Source organism: Danio rerio, chromosome 25, assembly GCF_052040795.2.
Source record: "Danio rerio strain M-AB ecotype USA chromosome 25, GRCz13ab, whole genome shotgun sequence".
NCBI lineage: Eukaryota > Metazoa > Chordata > Actinopteri > Cypriniformes > Danionidae > Danio > Danio rerio.
Window position 1 is genome coordinate 4,693,037 of NC_141045.1, and position 13,008 is coordinate 4,706,044.

Genomic DNA, 13,008 nt, shown 5'->3' on the forward strand with positions numbered 1-13,008 from the left:
TAATGAGCACAGTGGAATATTTTAATACAATCTGTTTTTAGAAAAACAACCATATAGTGCACACTTAAAGTATTTAAATGAAATTAATATTAAATATAATCAATAATCCAGCATCAAGACAAAGCTTCCAATTACAGATTCACTTACTCTTGGAGTTTAATTAAATAATAATAATAACCATTAGTTTCTGGTTTTGTTGTCCTGGTATTGTGATTGTTAATGCTCACATATCATAACATTATTGCAACCAAACTACTGCTGTCAAATGAATAATCGCATCCAAATTAAAAGTTCATATTTACAAAACATTTATGCTTGTATATGTATATGTGTATATATATATATATATATTTATATATATATATATATATATATATATATATATATATATTATGATGCATGACTATATTGCATAAAAATTTTGTTTATATATATATATATATATATATATATATATATTATATAGAAATATATATGTAAATATCTATTTTTTGTATTTTATGTAAAGTTTGTATATTTATACATAGAGTACACGTGTATATTTATTAAGTAAATATATTTTTTATTTTGGATGCGATGAATCATTTGACAACACTAAATTAAACATTAATAAAGTCACATGTAGATTCTTCTTGAAATGACAAGGCATGCAACCTGTATAATTGTTTGCAGGTTCATGATGGACAGTTACTGTTAAATACCCAAATGTTCATTTATTATTTCAGGAGCAGGTGTCGTCTTGTGTTCTGAAGGCAGACTCTCAATTCTGGACTCTGGAAATGTTTTTCATGGGCTCAGCAGAGATTCCTGTAAATGATGTCAAGTGTTTATACATGAAGTTCAGATCTCAAGAAAGAAATTACAGTTCTGAAAATTGTTGAGTACTAGAGATGCACAATGCTGGACATATGTTTAGTTTTTCTGCAATAATTTATTGTGATATTAACTATATTACTTCAGATGCATTGACTAACTCTATTTGTGAAGGATTCATTATATCAGAATGGTTGGGACGATTATATAGACCGTTCCAATGTGGTGATGCCGTTGGCCCATAATCATTTCCTGCATGTTGTCAAACTATTTTAAAAACTGTAACAAGAGGTAATTCAATCTTATCTCAACATTAAAACTGCTGTCATAACATCAATATGTTGACCTTTTAGGATTCTCAGGAGCTTTGGAAATTAAAAGTGTAAAACAGGAAACAAGTTAAGACCATTGTTATTGTTTACATCCCTCAAAATGGTCTTTAGGGGAACGCATTTGCATAAATTCCTTCATTCATTTTTCTTTGGCTTCGTTTCTATTTCAAAGGTCACCACAGTGGAATGAACTTCCAGCCACAACTCAGTACTGGGAAACACCCATTCACATTCACACTCGTACACTACGGCCAATTTAGCTTATTCAATTCAATAGTCTAAATCAGGGTTATTCAATTAGTTTGTCATGGGGGCCGGTTCATGAAAAGCATCCCAAACGAAGGGCCGGAGAGATATAACTGCACAAAAGGCATTTTCTACAAAACATCTAAATGTTTTCGGCTGTCCACACCACTCGCGTGTAGTAACTCGCGCTCTGCGAAGCCTCTGCAGCGCGCGCTGTATTGAACAGACAGACGCATGTCACTATATAACTATAGCGACCGTTTTTCGACTAAACAAAATTTATTTTTGATGTCTTGGTCACATTATTTGGAGGGCCAGAACAAACTGCCTCGGGGGCCGGGTTTGGCCCGCGGGCCATCAATTGAATAGCCCTGGTCTAAATAATGGCTCATTTCCACTGACTGGTACAGTACGGTACGGTTCGGGTCGGTACGGGTCACCTTTATCAGGCTTGCGTTTCCACTACCAAGGGTACCCTTTTGGTGGGCGTGGTGTATGACAAAGTTTCAGTCGACGTCATTTTCGCTCGAGAAAATAGGTGCGTTCGACATGAAGCTCAGCTGCAGCCGGTGATCAACGAGATTAGCCGAGCGCAGGCGGGGGCGGAGTTGAAAACAGAGCCGTCAAGACAGACAGCTGGACACTTCGGGACTCAAAGTTGCTGCAGTCATGATGACCGATCACATGGCGTCATCATATTTTTTTGTTATTTTTATTTATAACAACAAAACATTTACAAATAAAACAGAATACAGGCTCTACAAACTGTGGTTCCTTTTTAAACAATAAGAGAGAATTATGAATAAAATATATAACAAATGCATGAGAGAAATAAGAGGAAATGAGAGGTTAATATAAACATAAAAACGAACAGGTCTATTAAATACAAAGCAATAAGCATAAATTCTAGGAGTTAAACATCAATCTTTAGGCTAATACTTCTTGTTTGAATATGCTAAAAATGGGTTTACATATATGTACATTTATAGATATAAAAATTTCCAATGTAAAAAGCAAAACAAGGTGTTTTGATTAGGTCTTAATAAATGAGATTATTTTGGATAATGAATGAATTTTCAAAAAAGCATTTTAATCCAAAAAGATTGTGTTGAAAAGAACAAAAGGTAAAATAAGTGAGCTATTTAGAAGTTTCCCAGAAAGAGCAGGTAGCCTTTAAACTGCTAGACAGGAAATAAAATATATATATTTATATTATAATAATAAAACCATTTTATAATTATTTAATAAAATAGTTCTTTACTTTAATTTGTTAAGAGAGCTTTAGGGTGGCAGGATCAATGATGATGATTTTCTTATTTCAAGTCTGTAAGACTTATTTAGGTTATTCACTAAAATATACAATAAAATATATCATTTAAACCGTTCATGGAGATGAATGCAGTAAATAGTCTGTATAAAAAAGTTAAAAATAAACCTGTGCAAACAAGCTAACCTTTATAACCAGATTATTTAACAAAAGATGATACAGCAGTAAAATATTTGTAATCTTTTAATAAGCAAGATGTGTGCAGGATAGAGAGGGTGTGAAAAGTGAATTGTTTGTTTTAAAACTTTTGAATCGGAATTTGTCCAATTATAAACCCGAAATACACGTGTTTGTTGTCATGTGGTGAACTCGGCCAATCGTGTAATATCGGTGTCGTCATCAAAGCTCCTGCAGTCGCTCTTCAGAAGCTGCACGGTCTGAGTTTGCCGTCTGATCTCGGAGCGCTGTCGCGGTACTTTGATGCCACATGTGACAGTCACGTGGCGTCGGCGCAGCATCAATCCGGACAAGATTTCTAACCAGAATGCACTGCTTTAAGACAGACTTCGATCGATCTGCGCAGCGCTGCATGAAGTTGAACGCACCTAATGTCTACAGTAATGCTGCACAGGTCGTTCACACATCACAATGAGCAGCACTTCTCACAAAACAGATGCTGTATACACATAAATACTTGTGTATAAATGTTTATTACTAACTTTTCTATAACTTTTCTTTTCTATAAACAGGAATTGATTATAACTGCAGGGCAATGACGGTGCGAAATAGCCTACTGTAACGTCTATAATTATATTAAATAAATAAATAAATGAACATATATGAACACATACAGCCCCTTACAGTCTCCGATATGTTACCAACTACAGAAGAACTACACAAAGCAGACATTTCATCGTTAATTAGGTTCAAAACAACACAAAGTATAGCCTACAGACAGAGTAAACCTCTCATCTGTGTCTGTAATCTTCAGCAGCACATGAAGCCTCTGTTAGAGAGTCATTCCATCATTCCCTGTTTATATTAGTCCAAAAGGTGATAATAAAGATTAAAACAAGGCAGTTTGTTCACGTTTGCTGAAGAAATAACGTGCTCATTGGCTTCGCCTTTTTTCCCACGCTCGCGGGAAAAGCTTGTCAGCTCACAGGATTGGGTTTCCAAAGCTTGTCAATAATCGAGTGCATGTTATTAGTATCAGATCAAGAAGTTTGTTATTTCAGATAGAGACGCGCTGCGAGCGCAAGAAAGAAAGCGAAACCACTCGGGCTACAGACTGGCTCGTTAAAAACTACGCGGCACAGGGTAAATCTGCTGTTCTCCATGGCTTTGTGGCTGTTTATCAAGACGACGACAGGGTTTGCAGGATCGACCATGGCTGCATATGTATATATAATTCCGCTGTAATCTCTCGCTGTGTATTTCAAACATGGCGGGTCCTTTGTTTACATTCTGGCTTGTTGAGTCTACGAATGACGTATCTCTGTAAACCAATAGCGTTCAGCTGCGCGTGTAGCTCCACCTTTTGGGACCCTTTCTGCAGAGAAAGGAAAAAGTGGTACGGTTTGGTTCGGTACGCCTTTTGACAGTGGAAACGGCCATAAAAGCGTACCAAACCAAACCGTACCGTACCACTCAGTGGAAACGGGCCTTAAAAGGAACAAGAGGGACCAAAATCAGTCACTAGGTCTAGTGCCCACCTATCTGATTAAAATGCCCCCTCAGCTATGACATCCTGGCGCGGGGCCTGAATCTTAATCAGAGTATCATCTTAACCATATTAAAATTGGTGTACATGTAAACGTACCGAATATTTAAGCTTTTTGCAATTAATCTACAAACTGCATGCATACCAAAGTGTGGCTCCCGGACAACATTAATCCAGACTTTGAAGAACCATCTATGTGACTATTGCAGATGTGGATGCTGAAACGATATAGTGTGTAAATCTCAGCATGTGTAAATGCGAGCACTTTGTGAAGCTCCACCACAGTCGTACCTTTTGGAGATCGTTCCCCTGGTAAGAGCGTGGTGAACGTGAAAAAAACGTCCCGCAGAGACTCATGAGGATGCAGATGAGCAGCAGCGCAGCACTGACCAGCAGCAGGTGAAACCTACACAAGGCCTTCTCATCCTGGTTCAGCGATAAAGAAGAGAAGTTATCGAGATGTTGGGTTATCTGACTATAGGGACATCAGAGACTTATTTTGTATTTTGTACATCTTGTATAGAGGCATAATAGGTCCCCTTTAAGGTCTGTAAATCCCTCCCGCTTCCATAAGCCAACTCTAGTCTTGACTGGTCATATAAAGCTGCACAGAATCCATCATTATACAGGTTTATTAATGAAATATTAGGAAATATTAAGCTGATTCTGAATGAATGCTTTCTACCTTAGTGAGCAGGACGGTCAGCCGTGGATCTGGTGTGTACTCTAGACTGAAGCATTGTGGGTAATTGTGTTTGTATGATTGTACAGCGACAGCTCTGACAGGTGAAGCTCTCTTTTCTCCGTCCTCCACCGCTGGACATTCTGGAGGAGTCCTGAAACATCAGTCAATCAGTGTGCAGGGTGTTTTTTGTTTATTTCAGATATGATTTGAGATATTGTTAGCATCTCACGGAGTCTGAGGCAGAACGTGGGTCAGGGCAGTGAAATGGACACAGGTCAGGGTTCGAGCATTCGGCGTCCCAGCGGGAGTTTGATTATTGGGAACATCAGTGCGCAAGAGAAGAGAGATGTTGACCGATTCTTTCGCTGCAGCTCCTGTGATGGGAAGGTGTATAATAATGATCACAGACAGCCATTTAAGGAACACCAGCCCAAACACATAATAATTTCACTCATTCCTGTTTGTTTTAAGACATGCAACTTCAAAAAAAACACACAAAAATTTGTTTAAAAGAGGAGATGAAAAAAATAGATACAAACAGATAATCATTTTTTGTTGCACATTTTCATGGTAATTTGGAAATAATCAGGTTAAAATGTGTTTATTTTTTAAATCTGAAAGTCAAACACATTTCTTTAAATTAAATTGTTTATTTAAATAACTGCAAGCAAATGAATTTGTTCTCTAATGGCAGAATTATTAGCGTTAATGGATTATTATCTGAAAAAATACACCTTACAAATACACATTACATCTGACATGAAACAAATATAAGATGAAAAACTAAAATAAATAGAAAAAAGTTTAACTAAAAACAGTCACTTGAATTGATAAAAACTAAAAGATAAACATAAAATAAATAGTTATAAATAAATGTTAAAATATATACAACAAATTTGCGATAAATACATAAAAAAATAAAGATAATTCAAAATATTTCCATGGCAAAATTTAAGTTAAGTAATTTGCTGAAGTTAGTACTCTATTATGAATAAAATATAAGATGAAAAATAAGCAAATAATAAAATAAATAGAATTTTACTGGCAACTAACTGAGGAAAAAGTTTCATTAAGAGCATTAAAATTAATTAGGATAACAAATAAATTAATAAAAACTAAAACTGAAATAAATGTTTATATTTTTTAAAATAAAACAATAAATATAAATAAATAATAATTAAATAAATGGAAATTTAATGGCAACTAACTGAAGAAAAGCATTCAAAACACTAAAATTAATTAAGATAATATATATATAAATAAATAAAAACTAAAACTGAAAAAAAAGTATTATTGTTTATTAAAATAAATATAAATAAATAAATAAAAGATCTTTCAAAATATTTATGAAAACTTCTCTACCATTTTTTTCATTGGAAGATTTAATAATAATAATAATAAAATAAATAGAATTTTACAGGTAACTGAGGGGAAAAAAAGATTTTAATGAAGCTATTAATAAATAGAAACTAGAACTAAAATAAAAATAAACAGTTATACTTTTTTCAATAAATCAAATGTACAAAAATAAATACATAAATACCAAAAAAAAAACATGAAAGTCTAGCAACTTTAGTTTATTTAATTACTTATTTAAATAACTACAAGCTAAATTATTCATATTATTTATAACCCAAAATGCACTCCAAGGCCAAGATGGATGATAATAATAGATTATTATCATTATTATCTGACATAATACAAATATAAGATGAAAACTAAAATAATAAAAAATAAAACACAAAAAAATCACTTGAATTAATAAAAACTAAAAGATAAATAAAAATAAATAGTTATAAATAAATGTAAAAATATATACAACAAATTTGCAATAAATACATAAAAAAATTAAATAAAAGAATTAAAAATATTTCCACTGCAAAATTTAAGTTCAGTAAAATACTGAAATTAGTACTCTAATATGAATTAAATATAAGATTAAAAATAAGCAAATAATAAAATAAATAGAATTTACCTGGAAAATTAACTGAGGAAAAGTTTTATTTGAGCAGTAAAATTAATTAGGATAACATAAATAAATAATCAAAAACTGAAATAACAATATTTATTATTAAAAAAAACAAATACAAAAAAAATACCAAAAATAATAATAAAAGATCATTCAAAATATCTATGAAAATTGCTCTACCATTTTTCCATTGAAAACTGTAATAATAATAAAATTAATAGAAATTCACTGGCAAGTAACTAAAGAAAAGCTTCATTCAAAGCACTAAAATTAATTAAGATAATATAAATAAATAAATTAAAACTAAAATTGAAAAAAAAAATATTATAAAAAACAATAAAAATAAATGAATAAATATAAAAAAATTAAATAAAAGAATCATTTAAAATATTTATGAAAACTGCTATTATTAATGGCTATAAACTACCATTTTTCCATTAGAAAATTTAATAATAATAATAAAATAAATAAGAATTTACTGGCAACTATCCGAGGAAAAACAAAGAATTAGGATTTTAATAAGATATTAATATATAATTCATATAATTACAAAACACATGTACAAAAATAAATACAAAAAAATAAATAAAGATGATTCAAGCAACGACAAAACCTTTCATGCCCAGCTGGCTGCCCATCACTGTGACGCTGATCCCAGCCTCATCCGGGGCGTCCCCAATAAACAACAGCGGCACCAGTAAAGAAACATGAGTGGTCCTGGTGGAGATATTGGCCTGATCTTTATGCTCCACCATCGGAGGAGAATCTTCCTCCAGCGGCAGATCAGAGTCATTCAGATGAGTGCAGAACTTAAACCCTGCAACAGAACCCAGAACCCGGTTCCAGTCCTATGAAACAAGCAGAAATAACGTTAAAGTATACCTGAAATCGAAATTAACCAAATTGATATTGTTTATCGTCCCATGGCTACTTACAGAGCTGATGTCCGGGTTGTTGATGTCGTGATTCTGAGAGTAAAGTCCAACACAGACAAAGGTTATGGAGAGCATCAGAAGACTGAGGAAAAACACCACCGCTGGAGGCTGTCGAGATGCCTGATTTCTCAGGTTAGACACAGGCCTCCATTGACCCATAATGCACCTGGAGTCAAGTCAAATCAACACAGATTTATACAGTGCTTAACACAGCATGGCGGAAAAATAGCTGACAATATTTAATGAATATTTTAAACTCATTTGCAATAGTACATATGTACTAATATAGTATAGTATACTATAGTATATATTCATATTATTTATTAAATTACCAATTAAATTGTCTTTTATTCACATCTATCCTTATCTCAACTCTCACATTAATTTAAAACAGTCATTACACTATAATATTATTTATATTATTTATTGAATTACCCATTAAATTGTATTTTATTAACATCTATCCCTATCCCAACCCTCGTGTTAATGTAAAAACAGTCATTACACTATAATATTATTCATTTTATTTATTAAATTACCCATTAAATTTAATTTTATTAACATCTATCCTTATCCCAACTTTCACATTATTGTAAAAACAGTCATTATACTATAATATTATTCATATTATTTATTGAATTACCCATTAAATTGTATTTTAATAACATCTATCCCTATCCCAACTCTCACAATAATGTAAAACAGTCATTATACTATAATATTATTCATATTATTTATTAAATTACCAATTAAATAGTTTTTTATCAACATCTATCCCAATCCCAAGCCTCATGTTAATGTAAAACAGTCATTATACTATAATATTATTCATATTATTTATTAAATTACCCATTTAATTGTATTTTATCAACATCTATCCCAATCCCAAGCCTCATGTTAATGTAAAACAGTCATTATACTATAATATTATTCATATTATTTATTAAATTACCCATTTAATTGTATTTTATTAACATATATCCCTATCCCAACCCTAAATCTACCCACACAGTAATGTAAAAACATGAATTATTGTTGTACAGTGTCACAAAAATTATGCTATATGGATGTGATGAGAGTATCCGCAGCTGTATCCCTTCTAGGATTTACTGTGCAAATTGAGAGATATGCAAAATTTTATACAAAAAATGTTGCTAGCTCCTGTTTTATGCTTCACATTTTAGCATATGTAGTAGTATGTTTCAGAAAATGAAGTGTATGTAGTATGATAGTGTAGTATTGAGACCGTTTCTAAACTTAACGTTAGAGCTACAAGTATGAACAGTGTAGTGGCCAGTACATTGACACACGAACTACATTTTACAGCCATAAAAGGATAGTATTATCATTAATATTAATGATAAAATAAGGATTTACCTTTAATTACGGTCATTTAATCAGCGCACAGAGACGTGTCACTAACCAGACTGAAGTGCGGTTTGTCGTGTAAATATTTGATACGATTTCAACTTCCCCAAAGGTGAGCTTCCTTCAGGATAGCTACTTTCAAAATAAAGGTCTAATGCTGAAAGCGCAGGAAAGGTTTTAATTAAACTGTGACAATCACTATATTTTGTGCTACATATTTTCAAGAATCTAGTAATTCAAAAAAATTTAAATATCAAATTAAAATATGCACTATGCATTTGTTATTCATTTATGATGCATTAGTAACTTGAAAAGACAAAGCTTTGCAAAAAGGATTTATTCAATTTAAATGCATTACCTATTATTACATATTATTTTGATAATTTTATGTGCAGCTAATCATTTTTAGCTGAAATCGTTTTGTCGCGTTTAGAGATCTTTTATTATGTAACCAGGCAGCGGACGTGCTGTCTGTTGTTTCCTCCACGCACCAGCCTGCCCGCTTCTGCTGCATGAATGACAACGGCTAATAATTAAATTCACGTTTAAATAACACAGTAGGACAAATTCAGTCAATAAAGGTGAGGTTTATGCTTTCTTTTTTATCTAGGCGTCTTATTTGAACACAACACTATGCGTATCTTGCGTTTAAAGCTATCTGCTGTTACTTCAAGAAGCTAATGTTAACCGGATAGCAAAAAGTTAGACAGATCAGCGATGTTTTATTAATATTTATGTAGTTTCATTAATTTTTGTTATTTTTTAAATTCAAAATTTACTTTTGTTTTAAATTTGCTGTATTTAAAATGTATGTTGAGTCACAAATTATAAACAGTTATGAATTACTGCGCTATTTATTACATGCTTCATATGTAAATAAACTAATAAATGTTTATTTGTATTACTTTTGAGTATTTAAGCTATGCAATTGTAGTTTTGTTTCGTACTGTCTATTTTTTATATAGATAGATAGATAGATAGATAGATAAATTGGTTGATAGTTATTTATAGTGCTCAGCATATATAAGTACACTCCTCACAAATCTCTCTTTTAAGTTAATATTACATTTTTAATAGGAAGCTGTACAATATTATATTTGTGCACACACATTAGATTAGTCAGTACTGAAGCCAAATCTGGAGCTTATCTAACAAAATAACTTACGATAACCATCCAAAAACTAGTACAGCCAAACTTATATGTTATAGAAAAATATTGAAAACTAATTTTAAAAAGAGAAATCAAGAGAAGCAAAATAAATTGAAAAATTTAGTTGAAATTTTGTAGGTTGTAATTTATTTTTGCAGTATTTTGCTTGAATTTAATTCTATTATCTTTCAATTTCTAAATATGTTTGTTGACTAAAATATAATTTTAATAATTATATCTTTTTAATAAATCTGTTTGTTTAAATGCACCAAAATACATATGCATATACATTGCATAGAAATGGAGAAAAATATTCATTTTCAAAATGATGTTTAATATACATAAATATAAAATATAATAATGAATTTAAAAATTCGTTTTTTTTATAAATACTTTTTTATTTCAAAAATAATAAACATTTAATTACTAAACAAATTCAACTTGTATATAACAATGTAATTCTTAATATATTGCAATATTTATATTTTCAGTAAATTCATATTTATTTTTGTTTTTGCTGCCGACAACAATAGAAATTTTTTAGAAGAATGTTTAATAAGAATTGTTAAATATAAATGACATAAAATCAGTTTTAGGCTACAAAACATAACAGTAATTAATTCTAATGTTATGTATGTTTTATGATAAAATATTTGTGTTCATAATTACATTACATTTTTACAGTTTAAAGTACAGTAAAAGCTTTCTTTCACCACTTCACCCATCTTATTTTTCAGTTCTTATATTATTATTTATTATTTCTTTCCTCTTTCATATGTCCTAAGGATGTTTTTGTTCTCTACATGTATTTACAAGCCTTAAGGTAGCTAGAAATTGATGCAGAAGTAACTTTACTTGTATTCTGTGCAATGTTATATTATTAATTAAAATTGAGTAAAAGTACAATACAGTAAAAGAACACTAATAAAAACTCGCATGAATAGCTCATCACAGTGTTATTTGATAATGTATACCCATTCTGGTCTCTTGCATGTTCCAGCCATGTCTTCAGATGCTGTGAAGAAGCGAAAGCCGAAGGTCATCCGCAGTGAAGCAGGGACTCCGGAGACCAAACGCGGGAGAGCCGAAAGCGAACAGGTGAGTAACTTGGAGTAGCTGCAGTGCATTGAATATCAGAGCCGCAATCCTTCATCTTGTTTTGTGATAACTCTTATATATCCCTGTGCAGCCGAGTGCAGTCAGTGTACATGTCAAGTTCAGGAAGGTCAGGTTGAGGCAGGTGCAGGTACAATCCAGCATGACGCACTCATTCAGGCTTCAGATATGTGTGTTTGTGTGTGCATACGTGAGTGCGAGCGTGAGTGTGAGCATGCATACGTGATTGGGAGAGTGTGTGCGTACGAGATTGCGAGCGAGTGTGTATGTGAGTGCGAGTAAGTGTGCGTGTGTAAGTCGAGCGTCCGTGCGTATGTGAGCGTACATGAGTGCAAGCGTGTGTGCGAGCGAACGAGTGCGTACGTGAGTGAGTGCGAGTATGCATACGTGAGCGTATGTGCTTACCTGAGCATGAGTGCGTGTGTGCGTGCGAGCGAATGAGTGTGCGTGAGTGCGAGTATGCGTGTGTGCGTGCGAGCGAATGAGTGTGCATGAGTGCGTAAGTGAGTGCGAGTATGCGTGTGTGTGTGCGTGCGAGCGAATGAGTGTGCATGAGTGCGAGTATGCGTGTGTGAGTGTGTGCGTATGTGAATGCAAGTGTGCGTACGTGAGCTCGAGCGTATGTGCGTACCTGAGCATGAGTGCGTGTGTGCGTGCAAGCGAATGAGTGTGCGTGAGTGCGTAAGCGAGTGCGAGTATGCGTGTGTGTGTGCGTGCGAGCGAATGAGTGTGCATGAGTGCGAGTATGCGTGTGTGCGTATGTGAATGCAAGTGTGCGTACGTGAGCTCGAGCGTATGTGCGTACCTGAGCATGAGTGCGTGTGTGCGTGCAAGCGAATGAGTGTGCGTGAGTGCGTAAGTGAGTGCGAGTATGCGTGTGTGCGTGCGAGCGAATGAGTGTGCATGAGTGCGAGTATGTGTGTGTGAGTGTGTGCGCGCGTATGTCAATGCAAGTGTGCGTACGTGAGCTCGTGGGTATGTGCGTACCTGAGCATGAGTGCGTGCGAGCGAATGAGTGTGCGTGAGTGCGTAAGTGAGTGCGAGTATGCGTGTGTGAGATCGTGCGTATGTGAGTGCAAGTGTGCGTACCTGAGCGCGAGCGTACCTGAGTGCGTGCGTGCAAGTGTGAATGCTTGAGTGCGAACGTGCGTACGTGAGCGCGAGCATCCGTATCTGTGTGCGTGCGTACGTGAGTGCGAGCGTGTGTGCGTGAGTGCAAGCGTACATGAGTGCCAGCTTGCGTACGTGAGTGTGTATGTGTGTGCGTATGTGAGTGCGTACGTAAGTGCGTGTGTGCGTACGTGAGTGCGAGCGTGTGTGCGTACGTGAGTGCGAGCATACGAGAGCGTACGTGAGTGTGTAAGAGCGCAAGTGTGTGCGTGCGAGGGTGCGTGTGCGAGCGTG

At 33.9% G+C, this 13,008-nt stretch overlaps 2 protein-coding genes across 11 annotated transcripts in view; one reads left to right on the forward strand and one right to left on the reverse strand.

Annotated features, from left to right (window-relative positions):
- Nucleotides 1-9,437, reverse strand: zgc:158398 (the record flags this gene model as incomplete). 5 transcript variants are annotated; one of them, NM_001441890.1, is given in 7 exon segments in its annotated part: nucleotides 1-807; nucleotides 4,673-4,807; nucleotides 5,067-5,217; nucleotides 5,296-5,440; nucleotides 7,649-7,883; nucleotides 7,971-8,136; nucleotides 9,348-9,401. In NM_001441890.1, coding segments are annotated over 6 exon segments (846 nt in total). In that variant the 3' UTR covers nucleotides 1-786.
- thoc5 (THO complex 5) overlaps nucleotides 9,378-13,008 on the forward strand; it is a 26,288-nt gene continuing 22,657 nt past the window's right edge. For 2 of the 6 annotated variants that reach the window (XM_087310424.1, XM_087310425.1), the window contains exons 1-2: nucleotides 9,378-9,450; nucleotides 11,489-11,586. In XM_087310424.1, coding sequence (XP_087166550.1) covers nucleotides 11,491-11,586 — 96 coding nt within the window. In that variant the 5' untranslated portion in view covers nucleotides 9,378-9,450; nucleotides 11,489-11,490. 6 annotated transcript variants of the gene reach the window in all.